Raw genomic sequence first — 19914 nt, 5'->3', positions numbered from 1 at the left:
GGCCGGATTTGAACTCAGGTACTCCTGAATCCAGGGCCAATGCTTTATCTATCGCACCACCTAGCTGCCCCCTACCATTACCTCTTTTTTTTTTTTTTTTTAGTGAGGCAATTGGGGTCAAGTGACTTGCCCAGGGTCACACAGCTAGTAAGTGTTAAGTGTCTGAGGCCAGATTTGAACTCAGGTCCTCCGGACTCCAGGGCTGGCGCTATATCCACTGCGCCACCTAGCTGCCCCCCTACCATTACCTCTAGACTTTAGGGTTCCTTCAAGACTCAGTTCAAATCTCACCTTTTACAAGAAGCTTTTCTCATTCTATTTATTCTCCTTCCCTGTGCCCTTCTGATCTGTCAGCTAGTACACTTCCTCTGAGATATTCTGCTATTTACTCTTGTATATGTGTGTATATATATGTATATGTACATGTATATACATATAGGATAGATAGATATTTAGATAGATGGATGGATGGATGAATGAATTATTTTCATGGTGACTCTGCCACTGGAAAGTGAACTCCCTGAAGTCAAGAACCATGTTTTTGTCTTTCTTTATATCCCCTGCATGAAGTATAGTGTCTGACATTTAGTAGGTGCTTAATAAATCCTTATTGACTAAATGACTTGACTGTTTACCTATATATCCCATCATTACCTTTTTACTGAAACTTAGAATTGTCATAGAACATTTGTGTAATTCCTTTTATATTGTTTCAGAGGTAATTCACAACCACTGTAATCATGCCTCCCTCCCCTTCAATTCTAATTAGATTAGAGCACTTTGAAAGGTATTCCAAAGAAAGAAGAAACCAAAAATTTTACAAAGGACTCTAAAAAACAAATAACTCTCTGCTTTGAAAAACAGCTACCAAGGAATCAACATTTCAAATAATGCTTGAGATTAAGTCTTTCAGGTTATTCCTGAGCATTTGACATGTGACCAGGTTTTCTAGAGCTGGCTGTTTTAATGGCATAAGTTTTGGGGCTTCATTCTATTGCTCTGTTTTCTGGTTACTACAGGTCTACTATGTATATTAAACCCACCACCTCTAGATCCAAGTCTAACCAACTTGTTAATGTGCAAGACAGCAATGGATGATAAAAGCCCTTACTCTGAGTAATTTTTATTGTTAGTGCTTGAAACTTACAGTATGGTAAACTACCTCCACCAACAGATTTCAACTCTCCAAAATTTAGGAGAGAAGTCCCAGCAAGTTCTCTGAAGCACAGAGTGACTAATTGTCTCCCCTGGCATCATGTAGCCAGCAAGTGTCAGAATTGGGTTATTCTTTTACCACACCATGGCTGTTCTTCCACTTAGTGCTTCCTAGAACCCCATCAGACTTGGGTCTTTTCCAGTTAGAAAACCATTTAAAATTCTTCCAAGAGAAATGAAATATTGTCAACTTACAGGGTGAGTTCAATAGCTTGCCGTGAGAAAGACTCTTTGGTTTGTAATTCACAACCAATCCTGAATCCTCCTCTGAGAAGGCAGTCCTAAGTGGAAAAAAATAAGATGTATACACACACACACACACACACACACACACACACATATATCTTGGATAATCCTTTTGAAAAACCAAATTCATAAAACAAAGATAGCAAATGTTAGTGTTAACAACCATGCCACCCGATCACTCAGACTATTTCCTTGGAACACTGGAGCTAAAAGGTGGGTTTTTGCCTTATTTTGCCCAGAATCAGTTAGCCACTCACTTTCAAACTTCCCTTCCAACTCCCCATTAGAATGGTATGCTCTCACAAAAAAAAAAAAGGGGGGGGTGCAGCTAGGTGGCACAGTGGATAGAGCACTGGCGCTGGACTCAGAAGGACCTGAGTTCAAATCCGGCCTCAGACACTTAACACTTACTAGCTGTGTGACCCTGGGCAAGTCACTTAACCCCAATTGCCTCACCAAAAAAAAAAAAAAAAAAGAATGGTTTGCTCTTTGATGGCAGAGACTACCTTGCTCGTTTGCATTTTGTATTCCCAGTTTAAAACAGGGCCTGGTACACATTGTTGTTTTTCAGTCATGTCCAACTCTCTGTGACCCCATTTGGGGTTTTCTTGGCAAAAATACTGGAGTAGTTTGCCATTTCCTTCTCCAGTTCATTTTCCAGATGAGGAAACTCAATCAAACAGGGTTAAGTGACTGGCTCAGGGTTACATAGCTAATGACTGAGACCAAATTTGAACTCATGAATATGAGTCTTTCTGATTCCAGGCCTGGCACTCTATCCACTGAGCTACCTATGCTGGTACATACTAAATACTTAATCAGTGCTTAAGCAAATGCTTAACTAATCCTGACTGTTGCTTATCAGATTCTTCTTTTAAAAAAGAAGTCCTTTTTTGTGTCATGGACCCCTTTGACAGTCTGGTGAAGTTTTTGGATCTTGGCTCAGAATAATGTTATTAAATTAATAAAAGAAGGTGCATTGGATTACAAAGGAAACCAATTATACTGAAATAGTTATAAAAATTTCAAATCTAATCTACAGATCCCAAGTTAAAAACTCCTGTTTTAAAAGAACCTCTCCTCCCAAAGATAAGCTGTATTTTCATTCTATTAAATGGTCTGTTTTCTGTCTACTGCCTTTTCAAGTTTACAAGGCAATATTCAAACAACCTGAATTCCAGGAGCTAAGAAGGATGGAGTGTCATTGGTCAGGTCAAAAAACCCTGGCTAGGCAAAGAGTAACACCCCTCCCCCTCCCCCAAGTTGTTTCTTCTACATCTGGTATTTTTGGTGATTTGTTCCTGCAGGCTAAAATAGTAACACTATGTAGGTGCTGTGTCAAGAAGCTCCTGTGACCCAACAGGATCTCAAGTTTTTTTAAAGATATATCATGATTATTTTAGAACTAAAATTTTTAAACTGGGATCCACAGAATTCCTTTCCCTCCTCATGTCTCTCCATCACTGAGCACAGTGATTTAATTCCCAGTCTGCCTTAATAACTTTTTGACTGCCTTCCTTCCATGGATAGATTTCAGGGGTAATGAACTTGGATGGGAAAAAAAGGATTACATCTTTATTTTTATTAACCACTAAATAAAATTTGGCATTTACTTCAAATGTGAGTGTAAGCAACAAAACATTATTCCAAGAAGGGGTCCATGGGCTTCATCAGGATGCCACAGAGTCCACGATCTAAAAAAGGCTTAGAGGAACTTTATGGGACAGGTAAACATGCCAGCTTTCCTTCTGAAAGAAGGAAGGAGGGGCAGCTAGGTGGCGCAGTGGATAGAACACTTGGCCCTGGAGTCAGGAGTACCTGAGTTCAAATCTGGCCTCAGACACTTAACACGTACTAGCTGTGTGACCCTGGGCAAGTCACTTAACCCCAATTGCTTCACTAAAAAAAAAAAAAAAAAAGAAGGAAGGAAATAGATTTGGAAAGGATAGTAAGTGAAGGAAGTAGTGAGGTACTTGTGAGATTACTGGCAGAGGAAGTCTAGCCTCCAGCAGCAATTCAAGCTTTTGACCACAGCCCCCAGAGGGCCAAAAGATATTAGCAAGTGCATCCCCTGCTTTGTGCCATGCATCCAGTCTTTCAACTAGCATTTCCCTGAGTGTCTCCTGTGGGGAAGAGTACATTTGTCCTTATTTCTTTGGTTCTGCACTTGCAGATCATTCATTCTGGGTGACCTCAAAAAAAAAAAATCAAATTATCACTAAGATATATTGCTTCTACATATCAGATAGTTGCTATGATGTTAACCTAGGAATTTCTGCCCAGTTGGGATAAAATACATTTTGTTCAACTACAAATTCTTAAGGGCTACCAAACACGAGGGCCCCCTGCCCCTAAATCAAGAACAGATCCCTCCACTGGAATGGCCCTTAAAAGCAGGGTCCAGTATGTAATACTGTGCATAACCAGGCATATATAACCCATATCTGATTGCCTTGCCACCTCAGGGAGGGGAGGAGGAGTGGGAGGGAAGTAGGAATAAAAATTGGAACCCAAAACTATAAATAAAAATGTTTATTACATAAAAAGCAGGGTCTGTTTTGTTTTGTTTTCTCTTTGTATCCTCAGGTACAAAGCATGATACTTTTGCTGGTGGTAGACACTTAACATATCCTTTTGGATTGTATTAGAATCTCACTGATTTTTAGAGTTCAGAAGACCTCACAGATCCCATAGCCCGAACTTTTACAGATGCAGAAACTAAAGCCCAAGTGCTTTCAACCTGCCCAGGGGTCAGACAGTGAGTGGCAGACCTAGGACTAGAAGCTGGGTCTCACAACTCCCAATCCAGGATGTGTTCTACTCCACCACATTCAAATTCTTTTGGGTCTCCTATATATTACATGAAGATACACCAAGAGAACAAAACATACTCAGAAGTTAAGATCCAACAACTAAAAAAACTAGGGTTGTGCTCCAGTTAGAATCATCCATCTAAGAGGTAGATTCTTCCATTTTATCAAAATACACACTTATATACATATTGAAATATGATGCAAGTAAATCAGGCATTCCCAAGCTGATAACTGAAGCTCCTAATTAGTGCCCAAGTCATAGTAAATGGGCTTGGGGAGGCTGATTTCCACCAGCATTTCCCATCCCATAGTTTTGGGAATTCTAGGGAGAAGGAATGCCAGGGGACAGAAGTGTCTGGCAGTATTTCCATAGGTGTATGGAATGAATTGAGTCCCCCATAATTCACTGTAATTGATTGATAACTCAGTCTTTTTTCCTCCTTGCTTCTTCTGTTAGTAAACATTAGATATAAGAAAAAACTTTTTTTTTTAAGTTCTCATCAGGAAAAAGTTTGGGGAGGAAATAATTTGTGGTTTTTGTAACAAAATAACTTAGTATTTAAGATCTATCTATAAAATTAATTACACATAAGTCTAAGACAGCTAGGTGGTGAAATGGATAGAGCACTGGGCTTAGAATCAGAAAGACTCATGTTCATGAGTTCAAATCTAGCCTCAGACAGTTACTAGCTGTATGATCCTGGGCACATAACAACCCTGTTTGCCTCAGTTTCCTCATCTGTAAAATGAGCTGGAGAAGGAAATGGCAAACCAATACCAGTATCGTCAAGAAAACCTCCAATGGGGTTACAAAGAGTCAAACATGACTAACGTGACACAAGAACAACAAACACCTATACTAAGCCATTTTTTGGTATGATTTCTAGTTGAAGAAATCAGAATTGGGTTTCTGATCATGAAATAGTATTAATACCTATTGATTCTCTATCACTGAGAGTCATTCTTAGGTTTGGCTTTCTACCAAATCAACTGTAGTGAATCACTGACAATAAAGTTAATGTTTGAGAATTTGCCTAATTAAGGAATTGTATGATTTAGTAGACTGGTCATCCTAAAGATTACTATACCATAAACTACAGGATGATTTTGGTTCAATTAATTAGACTAGAAGCAGGAACATATCAAAATGACTAATCAGTAAAGTGTTAATATGTAATAATTATTTTCTTTCTTAATTGGAGGGGAGAGAAATAGAAATGATTGAAAAATTATTTAAAAAGATGTAATATTATGCTATACCCATTTGATTTAATATTAATTTATGTAACTACCCAAACTTTGTTTCTTGTAATCTCTTTCTAATAGCTAGAGATATATAAAGAATTAGCCAATAAGGATAATTCCACAAAAGCACCCCAGGATGATTATGATTGGATCTGTATTCCCCGGTGCTGGAGTCGAAGAAGGAGCAAAGTCTATTAAGCCTAAAAAACAAAGTCATTCAAATTAAAAATCTAAAATATCTTTAGTATTTTAACTAAATAGAAAACAACAGTTAGTGCTTACTCTTTCCATCCACCCCAACATCCTCATCCTTTCAAAGGTCGGTGGTAATTAATAAGAGAAGGAAAGAACTTGCTCCGTTTGGCCCCAGAGGGCAGAAATAAAACCAATGGAGTTCCAAAGAAGCAGATTAAGGTTTGAATTCAGATTAAGGAAGCATTTTCAAACAATTTAAGTCATCCAAGAATGAAAGGTCTGCTTCCAGAGATAGAGGGTTCTTCCTCATGGGCGGTCTTTACTTGTAAGTTATATTACAGAAGGGATTCTTGATCAAGTCTAGATTGGACTCAGTGGTTTTGGAGATCCATTCTAAGTCTAAAGTTTTGTGGTTCTGTGTCTTGTTAATAGATTTTTTTCCCTGCCAGGAAACATTGGATTGCCAATACTTTTTAGTGTTCATGAAAACTGCAAGGTTTTCGTGTCCTCAATTGCCTGGTTTGAAGTAATAGTAGAAGGGGAAAACAGCACCCCAACAGTACTCATTCATTTTACTTCACAAGAATGATCTGAACTACTTTAAAACTTAGTAAACTTCAGAGTGAGAAATTGACCATGTGTGATGAAGATAAGGACTCCTACATTGTTGGACTTCATATTAGTTAATCTGTACCTGGTTGGCCAGTGTCTCTTTAGAAATCCAGGATATTATGCTTCTATTTGGTAGGCACATCTTCTTTACCTTTCCTATGTGCACAACCTTTCTCAAATGAAATGGAAGTTTCATAAGCATCTGAAGCTTTATCTCACCCTTATATGCTCCAAATCTACTGATCTCCTTAACTTCCTTAATTCTATTGAGGCCACCAGCATCCTTCCAATTATCTAGATTCACCACCTTGAGTCACCCTCAACTTTCCACTATCCTCTACCTCCCTATCAGATCAGTTGCTAAGACTTTGTCAATTAGACCTTCATTTAGACCCTCACCACCTTCCACATTTGCTACTGGAATAGCCTCCTAATGGTCTCCCTGCCTCCAGTCTTTCTCACCTCCAATCCATCCTCCACAGAGCTGTGAAATAAAATTGCAAAAACACAGGTTTGACCTAGGTATAACCATAATTAAGAAGCTTCAGTGGTTCCCATAACGCCTCTAGGCAAAAATACAAACTTCTGTTTGTATACTTATTGCTGTCCTTCACACACTACTCTCCAGACAAACTAGCTTCTTTGCTATCATTGCCAGTATAGTAATACATTCCATCTCCCACTTCCACACTTTTGCATTGGCTGTCCCCCATGCCTTGAATAAGCTCTCTCTTCGGTCTCTGTTCTCTGTCTCTGTGCCTTCAGGGATCAGCTCAGGTGCAATCTTCTATAAGAGGCCTTTCCCAATACTTTCATTTGTTAACTTCATGTTTTCGTTCTCCTTCCTTTCTGTGAATTGCTTGTGTATAGGTGCTTGACCCTCTTTAGAATATAAATTCCTGAAGGGAAGAGAGTACTTCACTTTTGTTTTTGTATCCCTAGAACCTTATGTAATACCTTACACATAGTAGGTGCCTAATAAATGCCTGTTGAGTTAAATTAAACTGAATTGAATTACTAACTCTCCTTAGGCTTCAGAATATGCCCCAGAACCTAGAAACTGCAAAAAAAGGTCTTATTTTAACCCCCAGAACAGTGTTAAAGTGGAAAGGACGGTTGGGAGGTCCTCTTCCCTCCCCTCATTTCCCTAGGAAAGGTGTAATTCAGGCTTCTGTATCCAGACTACTCCTGAAATCAGGTACAAAGACCACGTTATAAGCGACCACCAGCAGAAAAGGACACCTTCCTGTCCCTCTGCTTGAAGGAGGATGGCGCTTCATATAATCTTTTATATTCACAAGAACTACCAGGGATGCCTAGCACATGGCAGATGCTGATTACTGATTAACATCACCACATCTGCACAATACACACAAATACAACACAACAATGGGTCTTTAAGGCAGGAGGCCAAACATTTAAACACGTGCAGGGTGGTCCAAAGCCAGAGACAAAGTGGTTCCACTAAACCGTGAAATCAGAGGCTGTGTACTGGGCCACCTGATGCAATGTTAGGACTTCATGCCAGCAGAATTAAAAACAAAACACCAAAACACTCCATAGGGCTGGGCTCTGAATCAGGAAGTGGGAGCAATCCTTGGAGAGTGAATCGTGAGAGACTTTTTTACATCTACTTGTTTATAGAAAGTATCACTTTAAAATAAGCAGTCCAGAGGCCATTTGGCCATTCCAGCAGTGATATTGGAAGTTGTAACAGATTGAAGTGTCAAGTAGCATTCAAAAACAACCCCAAAGGTAAATATTTGGATGGGTCTTCCCTTCTTTGCCTAACTGAAAGGTCTTGCCAATCCCACAATACTGGTTTAGCAAGTTAAGATTCAATGATCTCACAAAGTACTTTCCCCACCCCAAGGAGTTAGAAAATCCAAGGAGTAAAGTCAAATTTTCTATCCCAAAGTGATCTGTCTCCTAATGAACTATATACTTCTGTAGGTCTTTCAGAACAACAAAAGGTCATTTAAAAGCATGCTATCGTAGTACTTCATAACTAGGGAAAATAACTGATTTTATGATTGCAAAAAAAAATGTACTTTGAATCTGATTTCAGTCTTATATCATTCGTAGGCCCATAACATATTTAATGACAATCTGGTCACCACCTGGACCTTCTGGAAGCAAATAGTAGGTCTTACCATTAGCTGGAATGAATACATCCACGGTCACTGAAAGGCCCAACTCCGCCTTTAGTGACAACAGCCATCCTCACTCTATATGTGGTGTTACTGGTAACACAGAAATAAGAGCAATGCTGTCATTCTGGTCAACTTCTCAGAATGTTCCTGCTGGGAGACAAAACCCAACACAACATTGATGTAGCACCGGTTCCTTCCAGAGACTTCACAGATTTTGGGCCATTAGTCCAAACTCCTCATTTTCCAGATGAGAAAAGAAGGCCCAGAGAAGTTATGTGTCTCCCAACACACTCAGGTAGTAAAGTAGCAGAGCTATAATTTGAACCCAGGACTCTGGTTCCAAATCCAGGTTTTTCCCTACTCCCTCATTGCTATAGGCAGGGTCGACATCATATGCAGGTGTTTTTTTTTTTTTTTTACTACAACCATTATATAAGCAGCTTTATTTTTCTCCCCTTTTTTCTTTCTATTTATCCATCCATCCATCTATCCATTTATTTATTCATTCATTTAATTGGTTTGTCTGTTTGTTTTTTGTGGGGCAATGAGGGTAAGTGACTTGCCAGAGTCACACAGCTACTATCAAGTGTCTGAGCCCGGATTTGAACTCAGGTTCCTCCTGAATCCAGAGTGCTTTATCCACTGTGCCACCTAGCTGCCCCTCCCCTTTATTTTTTTTATTATTTTTTGTATTTTTTTTTTTAGTGAGGCAATTGGGTTAAGTGATTTGCCAGGGTCCACACAGCTAGTAAGTGTTATGTGTCTGAGGCTGGATTGAACTCAGGTAATCCTGACTCCAGGGCCGGTGCTTATCCACTGCGCCACCTAGCCGCCCCCCTCCCCTTTATTTTTTTAAATTTTTTTCCTCCCCATTATTTTTTACAAACAAAATTTTGCTATGGCATTTACTCAGGCATTTGATGCAATAATGAAATAAGGACTCATAGATTTAGAGTTTTAAGGAATCTTAGAGATTGCCTAGATTTGAGTCCTAATCCCTCATTTTACAGATGAGAAAGGAGGTGGTGGTGGTGGTGGAATGAGGGCTTGTCTTAAGTCATACAAACACGTCACAAATAAGAAAGCAGTGGGTTTGAAGCCAGGCCCTTCTGATACTGAACACTCCACCCAGTATAACACCGGTTGCCTCTCCTCAAAACTCAGCAAAAATTAAGTGATTATAACAAGGTCTTTTTTTCTTTCTCTGTATCTCTTTATCTCTGTCTCTTTGTGTCTGTCTGTCTCTTCCCTTCTTTTCCTTCCCCTCAAGTGTTACTTCAGTAGTTCTTCTTTTTCTGTGGTTGGGGAAGGCTAGGAATGAGAGCCTAACCTTTTTCAGGACAATGTTCTGTGGAGCAGAAGAAGGAAAACTTTTTTTTTTCCACCCAAGTACAGAATTAATCATAGTTTGGAGCTCGGGTTTTGCTACAGAAGGCATAGGATAGCAAAAACTTGAACCTGAAACAGGACTCTCTCCCTCTGCTCCCTCTGGATGTAGGAGCCCTGGTCTCGTACCACAAAAGGGAGTCTTTTCTTTTTCTAAGGAGAAAAGCAAGATTTAGGACACCCAGCCGAGAGTTTGCTGAAGCCAATTCTGACCAAATCATTTCCATGGCCCTTCATATTTCTACTGCCCTTCAGTCCCGTGCCAGTCAACTTGTCCTGGTAATTTTTGCAGGGTGGAGTCGAGCCCTGTCTATGAGGAAAGGACAACTATATCATTCATGTCTAAGGGAGAATATATGCTGGTCAGCCAAAGTTTTTCTAATTTTGAACTGTAGCAAATGTCAGGAACCAAAAATATACAACCCAAAAGGCTACTGAAAAAAAAAAAGTTGTCACCTTAGAAACACTTCATTTTTCTTACCTCAGAGGTAAGTAATAATAGTAAGATACTACTAACCTATGTGCTAGACACTATATCAAGCATTTTATAATTATCTCATTTTGATCTTCACAGCAACCCTGAGATATAGATACTATTATTATTCCCATTTGACAGTTTGAGAAAAGTGAGGCAAATAGAAGTTAAGTGACTTGCCCAGGGTCACCAATGCTAGGAAAATGTCTAAGGCCAGATTAAATTCAAGTCTTCCTGCCTGAAGGCCCAGAACTCTATCTACTATGCCACCAGCTACAAGACAAATTCAATAGCAAACCATTCTAATATGTCCTGGTAATCAATCAATCAATCAAAAAAAGCATTTATTAAACAACTACACTATACTCTTCATTTTCCATAGTGGTTCTGCTCGGCTGACCCCCACAGAACATCAAGACTCTCTCAGGTATAAGTAGATCAATTGAAGTCTCATAACCATGCTGATTAACTCAGCTTTTGATACTCAATACCTTCTCAGCTTCTCTCCTTTCCTTTCTCCTCTGACTGGGGACCAGTTTGTTGTTCATTCATTTTTTTCAGTCATGTCTGACTGCTTTCTGGCATGATTTGGATGCTCTGGCAAAAATACTGTAATCATTGCCATTTCCTTCTCCAGCTCATTTTACAGATGAGTAAACTGAGACAAGAGAGTTAAGTGACCTTGCCCAGGGTCACATAGCTACTAAGTGTCTGAAGCCAGATTTGAACTCAAGAAGATGAGTCTTCTTGACCCAGCCTGGAGCTCTATCCACTGCAGGATAGCAGAGCAATAAACTCCTCATAAAACCTTCCTCTACAGAGAGCTCAGGAACTTTCCAGGCAACTCTCCATTTTCCATCAGAGGCTCTGTTTGGTTTTGACTCCTCAGAATATCATCCCCTCACCGGGTTCTCCCTGGCACCTCTCCCCAACTTTCTAGTTTCTTTTTGTGTAGGGTCTTTTCCCGTGATATTATTTTATTTTTGTTTTTTGTTTTTGGCGGGGCCAATGGGGGTAAGTGACTTGCCCAGGGTCACACAGCTAGTAAGTGTCAAGTGTCTGAGGCCGGATTTTGAACCTCAGGTACTCCTGAATCCAGGGCCAGTGCTTTATCCACTGCAACCACCTAGCCACCTCCTCCTGTGATATCATAAGCTCCTTGAGTACAGACTGTCTTTCTTTTTTCTTATTTCTTATACTATATGCTTAGCACATAGTAGGTGCTTAATAAATGTTTATTGAATTGAAACTGAACTATTATGTGCCGGTACTATGTTAGCTACTAGGACACAAAGGACAAAGTGCAAAATCGGTGCCTATCCCCAAAGAACTTCTTGTTTAACGTGGAGAGACAACATGTACATAGAGAGGTCTGGAGAAAATAGATACAAGGTGATTTGTGGGATTATGACCAATACTGTACCATAGGATATGGAGTTGGAAGGGGTCTTAGCATCCCTGTAGTTGAACTCCCCTTATCTGATGCACGAGGAAGCTGAGACACAGCAAGGTTAAGTGACTTGTCCAAAGAGCCAAGATTCAAACCATGTCCTCTGATCCAAATCTAGGACTCCTTCCACTATCCTCTCTGCTGACTCTATGATTTGTTTCTTTAAGATCCCCTTCAGCTGAGTGCTGCACAAGCTTATATGTAAGCCTGCCAAGAAACTCCCTAAACAAAGGCTTAATGTTGAATAGTCATTCTGTATTTTTACTTTCTCAGGAAAAATATCATTAAGTACAGTCATTCTTTTTTTTTTTCTTTCCTAAACACATGCTGTCATTTCTTGAGCCTGTAGTTACTCAGCCGAGCAGCTGGGAAAATGACTAGTGTTATTTTGCAACTTACTACTGGAAAACAACGGATTGTTAAAATATCATATAATAGACACACTGACTGACAAGGAATACAGTAACCTCCCATCCATCTGTTCACTAATCTTTGTATATATGATGACAAAACGGTGCATTGTCTATGAGGGAAATCAGTACATAGTAAGAGGAAACCAGGGTCCAGCTGCAATGGAACCACCTCAGAACCCACTAGCGCCACGAACCTCATAGCACGCCCTGTTGTAAATTATAGCTGAATCTACTTTCCTCCCCTGCTAAGTCACCAAGTCCTTGAAGACAGAGATTATTGTGTTCATTGTTATTGAGTCCTTTCAGCTGTGTTCGACACTTTATAACCCCATTGGGAGTTTCCTTGGCAAAGATACTGGAGTGGTTTGCCATTTCCTTCTCCAGCTCATTTTACAAATGAGGAAACTGAGGCAAACAGGGTGAAGTGACCTGCTCAGGGTCACATAGACAGTGTCTACAATCACATTTGAACTCAGGTCTTCCTGACTCCAGGCCTGTCACTCTATCCACTGTGCCACCTAGCTGCCTATTCAGTACATCGTTGGCACTTAATAAATGCTTGCTACTGTTTTATTGAAATGCCCTTTAAATAAGATAATTCACATTTCCATAGTGCTTTAGGTCCAAGGAAACTCCCTGGGGTGATAGATTTAGGGCTGCAAGTGACCTCAAAGGCCTACCCAACCTCCTTGTTTTACAGATGAGAAAACAGAGGCTAAGCAAGAGATAACTTGCCCAAGGTGGGAAGTAAACATAGTGGAATATGAACCCATGTCCTCTGATTCCAAAGTTAGAGAACTTTCCAGTGGACCACACTACCTCTTCTCACAACAGCCTCCTATATAAGTAATATAGCTATCATAATCCCTAATTAACATCTAAGGAAATTGAGGGTCAGAAAGACTACATGACTTGCTCATAATCACACAGCTAGTAAGTATCTGAGGCAAGTTTTGAACTTCTGATGCCAAGTCCAATGTATCTTCCAGAGGTGTCAAACAATGGGTACACCAGAGGTGCCAAACATATGCAACCTACAGTACAGCAGCCAGAACCAGATCAAAATATAATTACGAGGGGACAGCTAGGTGGCATAATGGATAAAGCACTGGCCCCGGATTCAGGAGGACCGGAGTTCAAATCTGGCCTCAGATACTTGACATTTACTAGCTGTGTGACCCTGGGCAAGTCATTTAACCCTCATTGCCCTGTCCCCCAAAATTTAATTGTGAAATATTAACAAAGTAAATAAAATACAATAAAAGAAAGATAACACTGCATTTTAAAATGGTCAATATGTGACCTTCTGGGCATATGCATGGATTAGTGGCTGCCCTTTCTATTTGAATTTGACACCATTGCACATGTCATTTCTCATTTGACAAAAGAACCAAAATCCTAATAAAAATTCAAGTTAATTTTTTTATACAATAATATATAGGGATTACGGAGTGGGTTTGGAATAAAGAAGAAAATTTAAGTTACCTTAGCTTCTCTGATCTCACTCACAATGAAAAGCTAGGCAAGTTATTTTTCCATTTCAGTCTCTTGATCCTAATCTATAAAACAGAATTTTGCCACTTTGCAAGGGAGCCAAGGCCTCGTCAACTGTTCTAGTACCTCTGAAGGGCCTGCAAAGCATTTTGGAAAATATTCCCATTCTCCATTCCATTGACAGGGATGGAACCTTCATAACTGCTTGCAATGTGATGCTAAGAATGGCAAATGGTATATATTTTGGTAGAAACTGGCCACCTTATGGTATAAATGTCAACATTCACCAGAAAATTCCTTTTGATAAGTAGAGACCCCCTTTAGCACTTTAAAAATACCATTTACAAAAAAAGAAATCATTCTGATTTATGCACAACTTTTCAGAAATGTGGCAATTACACTAATAATACAAGCCTATATTTTCAGTACTCTATATTTACTACTATGTTGGAGAAAGAGAACTGGACTTAAGAGGAAGACAAAAATATCTATATCTCTATATCTATCTATCTATCTATCTATCTATCTACCTATCTACCTACCTACCCACCTACCTATCAATCATCTACACACTACTTACCTCAGAGGGTAAGGAAGGCATTTTTAAAAACCTTAAAACACTATAGAAATGGGTAATGAGAGAAGTATGGAAGTATAATCAATACTAAACTGCACAAAAAGACCCCTGTGGGTCACATATTGGCTTAGGAAACTACATATTAACATTATCTATCTTCTATTGTATTTTGCTAAATATTTCCCAATTGCATTTTACTCTCTGCAAGCACCTTCTCAGGTCTACACAATGATTACATTCATTTTAGGGTTAAATGTCACTCTCAGGTAGTACCTGATCTAAGGGTTCTGAAAGGTGAATTAGACATGTAAGAAGACCACTTTTACCGTCACAGAGGTGGAAGAATGGAATTTCATGTAGAGGGAACTGCCAGTCTCACTGAAATGGCATGTTATTAAAGGGAATAATATAAAAGAAGACTAGGGAGCCATATTATGGAGGATTTACTCAGAACTGCCTCAAAAATCATGTGATTGGGGGCAGCTAGGTGGCACAGTGGATAGAGCACCGGCCCTGGATTCAGGAGGACCTGAGTTCAAATCCAGCCTCAGACACTTAACACTGTGTGACCTTGGGCAAGTCACTTAACCCCAACTACCTCACCAAAAAAAAAAAAATCACGTGATTGGGAAAGCTTTTGTGGATTCTCTGTTTACAGAAAACTAAACAATGTTAATCAAAAACCTGACAAGTGAATCGTGGCAGTGCTTAAGTGCTTTTAAATTCTATATCCGGTCTTCCCTAGCGTTTAATTACTGATATTGAATTAGGGTAATATTATACCCTTAGTTCTTCCTAGAGGACTGATAAAGTGGGCTACAATAGAAAATCTTGTCATCAGAGGATCTGGGTTCATATCCCACCTCTGATCCTTACTATGTGTGTGACCCTGGACAAGTCAAACACCTGCTCTGGGCCTCAGTTTCCTCACCTCTAAAAGTAGAGGGGTGGATTAGACCGCTGAAAGATATCTTTCCTCCAGCTCTGAATCTGGCACCCTATGAAAACATTATCTATCGAACGTTTGTGAAACTGCAGTTAAATCTACTTTGGGTTTATAGATCCATAGCAGAAAGGGACCTAAGAGGACACTGAGTTCAATCCCTTCTTTTAATAAATGAGGCTATTGAGGCCTAGAGGGATTCTTATTTGTCCATTATCCCATACTAATGTATTAGCCAACATGGCATATAAGAGTCCATATCATAGATTCCTCATAGAATTCACTTCTAGGACATTTCACTTTTTGCTTGCCCTGCAAACAAGTTCAGCATTTAACTACACCCTGGGTTTCTGGAACATTTATTCTCTACCTTTAATGGATTTTTGTTGTCTACATTTTTGCTTGTCTTGTTTTATACAACTTTATACATATTTGTATATGTGTATGTGTTTGTAGGGTAGCTAGGTGGCACAATGGATAGAGTGCCAGGCCAGGAATAAGGAAGACAAATCTTCCTAAGTTCAAATCTGGCCTCAGACACTTAGTAGCTGTGTGACCCTGGGCAAGTCACTTAACCCTATTTGCCTCATTTTCCCTCATCTGTAAAATGAGCTGGAAAAGGAAATGTCAAATCACTCCAGTATCTTTATCAAGAAAACCCCAAATGAAATCACAGAGAATTGGACATGATTGAACAACAACGTGTTTGTAAGTTGTCACAAATCCTTTCCAGAAAAGGGGAGTATATAAATAACCAGAAAAACAACCACACCAACAATGTTTTTCATTTAAGAAATATAACAAAAGAGACAATGCATTACATTCTAAATTGCTCAAGAGATAAACACTTTAAAATTCATTCCTATTATGTACAGTTTCCCAGTTGACATCACTCAGGTGAATATTGACAATTTCTGGGCCTCTTTCACTATTATAAGTGGCAATAATGTGAGACAAGCTCACCTTTGGAACAACCAAACAACCAATATTAGCGATCCATTTCCATTGTATTGAATGTCAAAGGAATATCTCCATTCTCAAAGGAGTATTGATTTAGAGCTGAAAAGGGACCTTAGAGAGGCCCTAGTTCAAACTCTTTACTTTTCAAGGGAGGAAACAGATCTAAAGAGGGTTATTTTCTCAAGGTAACACCAAGAGTAAATGACAGATCCAGGATTCAAACCCAGCTCTTCTGCCTATAAATCCAGTGCTTTCCCCCTATTGCTCACTACTTTCTTTGAACTCGAATTCTGTTTTACAGAATGCAATTTGTTGTTGTTCGTTTGTAATGTATTGTTAGGGGCCTTTGCCCCTTTCTCAAATGATCATGTATATACTTATTTATTTATATCTTGTATCCATCTTTGAATGGGGGATTGAAAGGCCTTTAGAATCTGACATCTTTGTCAGTTTTAAATAGGAATTTGTGTTGGAAGGGACATATCCTTAGCTGAGATCTTCTGGGGTCTTGATATAAATTTCTGTGTGAAAACAAACTAACACAATGGGACATATAATCACGGCACTGACATGGCCATCTCTTCCTCCTCATCTCATTCACACCCACACACACACACAGAGATACCCTTTATGTAACACTTTATAGTTCACAAAATTCAAACAGCTCTGAGAGATAGACAGGACAAGTATTGGCTCTGTTTTACAGAGAAGAGACTGAAGTTTAGGAAACCAAATGTCTTGCCCATGTTGGCTGCTGGCCAGTGGCAAAGCTAGAACTTGACTTTCCAGGTTCAGTGCTCTTTCTATGTTGGATAGGACTAGAAATTATTTTGGTTTTAGAGAGATTTTCCTTGTTATTTTTGACGTCAACTCGCCAAAGAGATGGATCATTCACTTTGCAACCAGAATTATAATATCCATTGGGTATAAGCTCACCTTGACTCTCAACTTTGAACTCTTACTTGGAAGGCAAGCGCTATAAAGAAAAATATTATATAATATAACCTACCATACATATGCATATATAAATATATAATACATTTATGTGTATGTATAATACTTATATATTATATGTCATACACAAATATATGACATTTATAAATTGCTATGTGGATAGAGAGAAGAGGACAGATGCATGAAATGTGGAGACAGAAACAAGAAGATTTGGTCAAAGATTGGATATATGGAAAATAAGAATAGAGTCACAGAAGATACACTTGAGAGAAGTAGGGAAATTTAGAAAAGGAATGGGTTTTGGGTGTCTGCTGAAACAATGAAACTGCCATTTTCTTTTAAACTGTCTACCCCATAAGACCGGAGCACCAATCGGCAGGAGTTCCTTAGTCATGGGGTCATAAATACAGGGCTGGAAGAAACCTTAGAGACATCTAATCCAACCTCTTCATTTTACAGATAAGGAAAATGAGGCCTAGACAAGTTAAGTGACTTTCACAGGGTCACAGAGGTAGTTAAGTAGCAGAGACAGGATTTTCACCTAAGTCCTCTGATGCCACAGCCAACATTCTCTACTGCATCACTTTAATTTGCATAATAGGAGTGGGACACAGGATCCATATTTATTTTTAGTATAACTACATAACCAGCCAGGGATCAGTCTCTAAGTTTCAAGACTACTTGAGGTATGAATGAATGAATGAATGAATGAAGAATTTATTTAGTGTTTACTATGCACAAAGCACTGTGCTAACTTCTGGAATCCAAAGGGAAAGATCTGGTGATGTCCTTGCTCCCTAAGAGCTGACATTTTAATGGGAGATACAGCATATATGGAGGGTTTCATCTGCAAGGCAGATGGAAAGGTCCAGTAGTCCTTAGAATGCAGTGGCAAAACATGTGGTAATATCCTTTTCAAACTGTCATTTCCTGATAAAAATCAAATAAATTTCTAGTGCCAAGGAATTTGGGAAAAGTACCTTCTTATCACCCAAATCAGAATATATGAGTACAAATTATTTTCTAAATGTGTACTCTATTATTACTGTCAAGACAATGGAATGTGATACATGAGATTTGGCAGATACTCAGGATCCCACCTGAGTGGATTACTGGCTGATTTGACCTGGATTAGCAGTGTGACTAGATTCTTAAGCACATCTAGTTAGTACTTGAGAGTACTTGAGAAAGCATTGGTTCTCAGAATCTAAAACAACTTTGAACTTCCGGCCCAATCACCCACCAGCCTTGAAGAACCTCCCATTCTGGGAGGGGACAAGAAGGAGGAAAAGGGAGCCTGCTCGAAGAGCGCTTTTTTTTTTTTGGTTCCTGACTTGGTGGTGACGGCAGGGAAAGACAGAGAGGAGTGAGAAAGATAGGATTGCGAGGTTGTAAGAATTTTTGTTCTCAATCTTTCTCTTTCATATATTTCAATAAACCCTTCGAAATCTAAACTCGTTTTATCAGTGATTTTAGTCAGTTTCCCCAAAACTGGGGGGAACAAATTAGAACCCACATTTAGAATTTTAAATTACACATTACATACACAAGACATATTACTAATAAAAGTTTCTTAAAAACCATGTAAACCCAGATCTCCACAAAGATTCACAGGATTTTCTCCATACAGAGAATCCATTCTCTCCTTATGCCTGCCTTGTAGAACCCTCGGTTTCTTCCTTCTACACTTGCTTAGGCATTTCAACCTAGATATCTCTTAGGCATATCAAACTCAATATGTACAAAACAGGACTCAAATCTTTACCCCAAACCCACTCCTCTTCCAAAGTTCCCTACTTCTGTCAAATACATCATCCTTGACTCTTTATCCACTATATGGTCAAGTCAAACTTTTCTGAATACCATACAATTATAATAGCCAAGAAGCCTGGCCTTGAGAAGAGATGAGAAAAAAAATGCACCTCCCTGTTTCTTTGTAGAGGAGGGGAATTATAATTAGGACATATTGTAAATGCTGTTGGATTCAGTTGGTTATATATTTTTTCTTTTTCTTTCTTTTCTTTTTTTTTTTTGCAGGGCAATGAGGATAAGTGACTTGTCCAGGGTCACACAGCTAGTAAGTGTCAAGTGTCTGAGGCCAGATTTGAACTCAGGTTCTCCTGAATTCAGGGCCAGTGCTTTATCCACTGCGCAACCTAGCTGCCCCCAGCTGGTTATATTGTTTTTCTTCTGCTGTTTTATTTTCCCTTTCCTTTTTAATTCTTTGTTTAAAAGGATGGGACAATGAGTAGTAGAGAGAGAAAAGGATATATTAAAAATTGTTATTAGACATAAAGATATCAAAATTACTATCCCTCACTTAAAAAAATAATGCTTTTTGAATTGAATGATAAACAAGGGAAGCATGGTCTCTTCCCCCAACAAAACTTTTATCAGAATTTTCATCCCCTGACTGAACATTCTGAAAACCCAAGTTCAAGTCTTCTGTCCAGCACATAATGGCCCACTAAACCCTTCTGCCATCACAAGAACTGTTATGATATGCAGTATATACAGTTAGTGCAATACAAACGACCTTTTCATTGGCTGAGCCTGCATCTCTAAGGAGGCAGAAGGCCCAAGAGGTCATAGCCAACTGGAGCAATGAACAAAACAGGACATTCTGAACAAAAGGCAAGGGTCATGCAGTCTGCACAACAGAGTTTTAATAGCATTTAACACAAAGACCTCTAGCTGATGTAGCTTATGATGTTTGTATCATTCCTTCTCAGCAATTTGTTCCCTTATTATCAAGACCAGTTCCACTCCTACTTTTTTAAAAG

General features: G+C 39.1%; 1 protein-coding gene across 1 annotated transcript in view; it reads right to left on the bottom strand.

The window, feature by feature from the left end:
* Positions 1 to 19914, bottom strand: part of MERTK (MER proto-oncogene, tyrosine kinase) — a 128760-nt gene that overhangs the window by 23479 nt on the left and 85367 nt on the right. Inside the window, 8 exon segments of the mRNA XM_043989625.1 lie at positions 1411 to 1450; positions 1453 to 1496; positions 5567 to 5621; positions 5624 to 5719; positions 8480 to 8505; positions 8507 to 8573; positions 8576 to 8614; positions 18798 to 18810. Of these exon segments, the coding sequence (XP_043845560.1) occupies positions 1411 to 1450; positions 1453 to 1496; positions 5567 to 5621; positions 5624 to 5719; positions 8480 to 8505; positions 8507 to 8573; positions 8576 to 8614; positions 18798 to 18810 (380 nt within the window).

This window comes from Dromiciops gliroides, chromosome 2, assembly GCF_019393635.1.
Source record: "Dromiciops gliroides isolate mDroGli1 chromosome 2, mDroGli1.pri, whole genome shotgun sequence".
NCBI classification, from domain to species: domain Eukaryota; kingdom Metazoa; phylum Chordata; class Mammalia; order Microbiotheria; family Microbiotheriidae; genus Dromiciops; species Dromiciops gliroides.
Note: the sequence above shows the minus strand (reverse complement) of the source record. Positions and strands in the feature narration are given on the sequence as shown.